We start from the raw sequence: 6,000 nt of genomic DNA, 5'->3' as shown, positions 1-6,000 counted from the left end.
GGAAGGACTCAGTCCTGCCTGGGGTCCCAGGGGCATCCCAGGTTTTCTGAGGAATAGAGCCCAGTCGAGGGGCGGAGCAAACGCCAGTGAGAAGACTGCCTGTGGCCGTGGGGAACCTTTTCGGGATTCTGGGACTACGGTGGCCTTGGCCGCACCCCTCCCCGCTGCTCGGTGAATGGAGAGAGCTAGGGTACCTGGGAGGGTGTGGAGAGATCGGGGGTCTGCGAAGGTGCCGCGTTCCTGCGGGAAGCCTAGGCCCCTTCCTTTCCATCCCTTTCCTCCCGGACGCCGCTAGACCCAGGAGGTCCAGAGGTAGGAGCCTAGCCGGCGGAGTCAAGGCCGCACCCCCTGGTCTAGCCCTCCCTACCCTCCTCTGCCCCACCTGCACCGGGCAGAAGCGCGCCTTCGTCAGGGGCGCGCCTGGGGAGGGGGGTGGCGACGGGGACGCGCCTCGGCGCGGGAGCGCGCCCCTGGGGGAGAACCGGAGCAAAGATGGAGGCCGGGCCGAAGCTGCCGCCAACGCTGAAGCTGCAGCCGATGCCGCCGCCGTCGTGGCCCCGGAGCCGAGGTGCTTAGGGTCCTCCCGCCCCTGGGCCTGGGTCCGGCGCACGCGGCCTCCTACCCCAGGTCGGCCCCCTTCCGGAGCTCCAGCTGCCGCCTGGAGACTCGGACAGGTTCGTCTCCCGGCCCGGCCCTGGCCCCGGCCCCGGCCCCGGCCCCGGCCCGGGGCCCCGCAGTCTCCTCCGCCCGGCCCGCCTCCTTGGGGTTCGTGGCTTGCTGCTGCGCTGCTCCCCTCCGGGCCTGGTCCCCCGGAGCTCCCGCTCTTGGGCCGCGCGGCCCCTCGCTCAAGCTCGGCTCAGCTCGGCCCAGTGCCTGTCCGGCTCCCACGCCTCCAGTCCCCTCGCTCTGGCCTCCCCCCAGCCCCCAGCTTTTCCCCATCCTTTTCCATTCCCCCCAGTTCCCTGCCCCCAGCATTTTCTTCCCGGGGAAGGCTTTGGGCCTGGGCCCTGGGGCCCCCCTTCCCGCAACCCCAGCCCCTCTAGTCTTAGGGCCCCTGCCCCGCCTCCCCTGCCCCTCCGCCCCTCACTCCCACCCCTCAGCCCTGGGGTTCCAGGCTCTCAGGCCTTCATTTCCTTAGCTCCCTCCCCCTCTCTCCGCCCCACCCCCTCTCTCAGTTCCCAGGCTCTTAACCATCAGGTTCCTGGCTCCTGGTCCCATAGCCCAGTACATCCCTGCTCTCACCCTCTATCCCAACCCCAAACCCTGCCACCATGCTGCCATCCCAGGAGGCCTCGAAGCTGTACCATGAGCATTATATGCGGAACTCGCGGGCCATTGGGGTGCTGTGGGCTATCTTCACCATCTGCTTCGCCATCATCAACGTGGTGGTCTTCATCCAGCCCTACTGGGTGGGCGACAGTGTGAGCACCCCTAAGCCCGGCTACTTCGGCCTCTTCCACTACTGCGTGGGGAGCGGGCTGACTGGCCGGGAGCTCACCTGCCGAGGCTCCTTCACCGACTTCAGCACCATCCCGTCCGGGGCCTTCAAGGCGGCTGCCTTCTTCGTGCTGCTGTCCATGGTGCTGATCCTGGGCTGCATCACCTGTTTCGCCCTCTTCTTCTTCTGCAACACAGCCACAGTCTACAAGATCTGTGCCTGGATGCAACTGCTTGCAGGTAGGAGGGTGGAGGTGGCGATGGGAGGAAACCTGGGGGACCCCGGGGCCGTGCACAGTGGACATGAGGGTACTTGCCTTCCAGACTCCCTCCAGGTCTGCTTGTGTTGGCCTTGGGGGTAAGTAGAGGTCTCTGGCTCGATAAGAGGGAAGAGACAAGGATTTATGAGTACATGTTATCCAGGGCTGTCGGTATCACTTCTTAAAGTATCACCTCCTCTACCTGATCTTCACTGGTCATGCAGGATTTGAGGGGAGGGGTGCAGAGAATACTTTTTAGGAAGTTCTCTTCTTTGGGCTCAGTCTTTAAGGTTGTATTAGAGTATATTATCTTATATAGCAACAGACTGTATTTGTGAGTTAGTGTTATGTTAGGAGATGGCATGGGGGGAATGAGTATAGAGTGTGTACATATGTGTGTATTTGTGTGTAGAATATGTGCTGAGAATGCATTTCAGTGTGTGATTGTGGAGGCTGTAAGAGGAGTATGCATTTGAAGGGTGTGAATGTGAAAGGTTATGTAGTTAGGGAGATCTCTTAAGCATCTGACACATACTTAGGACATCCAAATTGGAATATATCACTCAATAAAGTGGTTCTTTGAGTCTTGTCTTCTTCTAGGAGGGTTCTGTTAGCTCACAGGACTTTCTGAAATATCTTGCTAAAGCATTATCCTTAGCCAGGGAAGAGAATGTTGGGAAAGAGAACTGATTGCCGTGAATGTCTTCCAGGATCCATTAGAGTTATCCTTTTAGACTGGAGACAGAATTTGAAGACTCAGCTCCTCCCTGCATTTGTCTGAGTGCATGCATGGATGGGGGTGGGAGTGGAGTAGGATGATTGGAATTGGGAGGTGGGGGAGGAGGCACAGGAACAAATGGAAATGGGTAGGGTAACCCCACCAGACTGGGGTAAATAAGATAAGAAAGTATGACTATAAGTGATGGATAGTATTATTTAATAAAGAGACCAGAACTTCTCTAGCCAAGTGAGGGCTGTCCCTTTCAGAGCAATCACCTTAGGAGGCCATACACATTGCTCAACACATCGTGAGAAATTCTTTTTTGGAAGCTGCCTTCTGATACTATGACACATTTTAACAACATCTCAATGAGAATAAATCTTGTTCCTTTGAGAGTGGATTTTACTTTCAGAAGACAAAGTTAGCTGAAGTGAGGAGTGTATGTGAGTTTGTGTATGTTGTATATGTGTGCCTGTTCATATCGATGGTAATATTGATGATAAAAATGAAAAAAGTAGATTTTCTTCTGTAATATGACTTTGAAGATGATTCTTAAAGAAAGGTTACAACAAAGTTATAAGGCAGTCTTGTTAAAGTAAGTACAAAACTCTCACCCCACTCCATCCAGTAACTGCTTTGGTATAGATAACATTTCATAAATCTAAATCTATTAAAAAGAGAAGTATCACTCTACAGTTATTCCTTATATTACTTTATGGATGCTCTTATGCCTGCAAATAGGCCAGGGTAGGAATAGATAATGTTTCTTTATGTTTAGTTGTCTAAGCAGGAGCCTTTGTGATACACAGAGTGAGAGTTCTAGCTTTATCATCCTTTTTAGGTTTTCATTTCATCCCCCATCCCACAACCCCGCCCTCCCCAAACCCTTCAGTGGCAATCTGTACAATAGCTATAGATGGTTTCTAGTTTTCTAGTATTAAAGTTCTCAACCATTCTTTGGGAAGTTTTCAGTGCTTTAAAGATTTGCTGATGATTTCCTCGTCCTCAGATCCCCTATAATCCATGGAAATTTAATCTTGAGGATTTGACATTTTTTTTGGTTTGGTTGCAGTTGTCTAGGATCTCTGAGCAATCACAGATTTACAAACATTAGGACTAGAAGAAACTTTAGGGATCATCTGATCCAACTCCCTAATCTTACAGATGAGAGAAATGAGGTCTAAAGAGAGGTGATATCTTGCCCCAAGGTCACACATATGATTCCTGGCAGAGCTTTGACTAAAGCTCACATCTCCTGAGTTCCAACCTTCATGTTCTTCTTTGTGCTGTGAGAGCCAAAGAGGAGACAGAAAGAACTTAAAAGTCTGATCCATTTTATTGAAGGTATCTAGGCTCGCAGAGGCTGAGGATCTGTTTAATTGATAAATTTTATCTCCTGGGACATCATTTCATCCAGATATTTTGCAAGCCTCCTAAGAAGAAAAGAATCCAGTCATTCTTTCAGAAAGCAAAGCCAAGGATATAATGCTCATCTTGCATTGGTATATAGCACTCTATGATCTCTAAAGGGATGTTCATATCCACTTTCTTATTCTGTCCTCACCACAGCCCTTCAAAGCATATAAGCACATTATCATTAGCTCCATTTAATAGATAAGAAAACTGAGACGCAGAGAATTTTTATGCCAAGGTCACATAGACAAGTAGAGACAAAAGCAGGACTAGAACCTTGATCTCTTGATTGACAGAGCAGTGGGCATCCATTTATTTCTTACATATTTGTTGAATAAATATTTATGTATGTAAAGAAGCTTATCATCTGGTGGGCTGCAAGGTAGTGAATTTTCTGGTCATGGCAACTCTTAAAGTCTACTACTAAGATTTTAGAAGAGCTGCAATATGTGTCAGTGGGTACTTTCACAAGTTTAGTGATTTTTTTTTACTGTTATACTATTTTTCATTACATGAAGATGTCTTAAGATGACTCTTGCCCTCACAGCTTAGTTGATGTTCATCATGAGCATGTAAATGCTTGAGATTTGTGTATATGTGTATGTACACTGGCCTGATAATAAAGAGACTCAGGTTCATGAACATATACATATCTTGCAGATAGATATGTGTTAATGTATAAGTTTGTATTTGTTTGATACTGGTGACTTCATTGATAGTTTCCAGTGAAAAAAGTTCCTCAACCAATATAGATCCGCACTTCCTATGCAATCTACAGTCTTAGAGAATTCCCTGGGACATTGAGAGGTTCAACTCAATAAACATATATTAAAGTGTCTGTTTTGTGCCAGGCACTGTGCTAAGTGCTGGGAATATAAAAGAGGCAAATGGAAGTCCCTGATGTCAAGATGCTCACAATCTAATGGGGAGACAGTATGCAAACACGCATATACAAAGCAAGCTATGTACAGAATAAATAGAAAATAATGAACAGAGAGAAACCAGAAAATTAAGAGTTTGGGAAAGGCTTCCTGTAGATGGTAGGATTTTAGGTGGGATTCAAAGGAGATCAAAGAGGTCAGGAGTCAGAGTGAAAGAAGGAAAGCATTCTAGGCATGGAGGAAAGTTAGAGAGAATGCTCCGAGCCTGTGTTGGAGGATCTAGTTCACACAACAGTCAGTAGGCTAGTATCATGAATTGAAGAGTATTGATAGGGAGTTAGGTGTAAGAAGACTGGAAAGGTGAGAGGGGGCTAGTTTATGAAGGGCTTTTAATGCCAAACTGAACACTTTGTATTTGCCTCTGAAGGCAACCTGAAGGGGAACCACTAGAGCTTATTGAGTAGGAGGGTGACATGATCAGACTTGTGTTTTAGTGACTGAGGAGAATGGATTAGAGTGAGGAAAGACTAGAGGCAGACAGATTCACCAGCAGCTATTGTAGTAATCAAAGCATGAACTTTTGGAACAATTTTACCTGGTCATAGGTAATGCTTATGTATAAGAAAGAAGAGGTGAGAGCTGTCCATAAAGTCTGAGCAAAGCTTTGCTTCTCATTATTGGGAGATAATCGGCCCAACCCTACTCTGTGGATAATAACGAGTAGGAGAAAAACAGCAAAAATGATAAGAAAAATAACCAGCATTTATAAAATGCCTACTATGTGTCAGGCACTGTGCTAAGTTCTTCACAAATATTTTGTTCATTTTGATCCTCACAACAACCTTGGGAAGTAGTAAGTGCTATCATGTCCATTTTATAATTGAAGAAACTGAGGCAAACAGATTAAATCACTTAATAAACACTTACGGTTCCTTTTACAGTCATAAGTCACATTATCTCATTTGATCCTCTCAACAATTCTGTGAGCTATGTACTACAAGTGTAGTTATTTCCATTTTACACATAAGGAAACTGAGGCAAGAGAGGCTAAGTGTACTCAAGGTCACATACAACTATGAAGTATCAGAGAGTAGTTTCAAATACAGGCTCTTGATTTCAGGTTCAACACTCTTTCCACTACACCTACCATACTGATGAACAATGACTGAGGGAGGGATAGAATCAGGAAGAGGAGAAATAAGAGGCTTAAAGCAATGCTAAGCAAGACATGAGTGAGATCAATCAATGTGTATTTAGGGATTTGCTTTTCTTTATCTCTTGCTTTTAA

At 47.2% G+C, this 6,000-nt stretch overlaps 1 protein-coding gene across 1 annotated transcript in view; it reads left to right on the top strand.

Annotated features, from left to right (window-relative positions):
- The first annotated feature begins 509 nt into the window (after nt 1-509).
- Nucleotides 510-6,000, top strand: part of LHFPL4 (LHFPL tetraspan subfamily member 4) — a 29,640-nt gene continuing 24,149 nt past the window's right edge. Inside the window, exon 1 of the mRNA XM_051981592.1 lies at nt 510-1,677. Coding sequence (XP_051837552.1) covers nt 1,272-1,677 — 406 coding nt within the window. The 5' untranslated portion in view covers nt 510-1,271. The remainder of the gene's footprint in view (nt 1,678-6,000) is intronic.

This window comes from Antechinus flavipes, chromosome 1 (assembly GCF_016432865.1).
Source record: "Antechinus flavipes isolate AdamAnt ecotype Samford, QLD, Australia chromosome 1, AdamAnt_v2, whole genome shotgun sequence".
In the NCBI taxonomy this organism is placed as follows: domain Eukaryota; kingdom Metazoa; phylum Chordata; class Mammalia; order Dasyuromorphia; family Dasyuridae; genus Antechinus; species Antechinus flavipes.
This window is presented reverse-complemented; position numbering and strand designations above follow the sequence as displayed.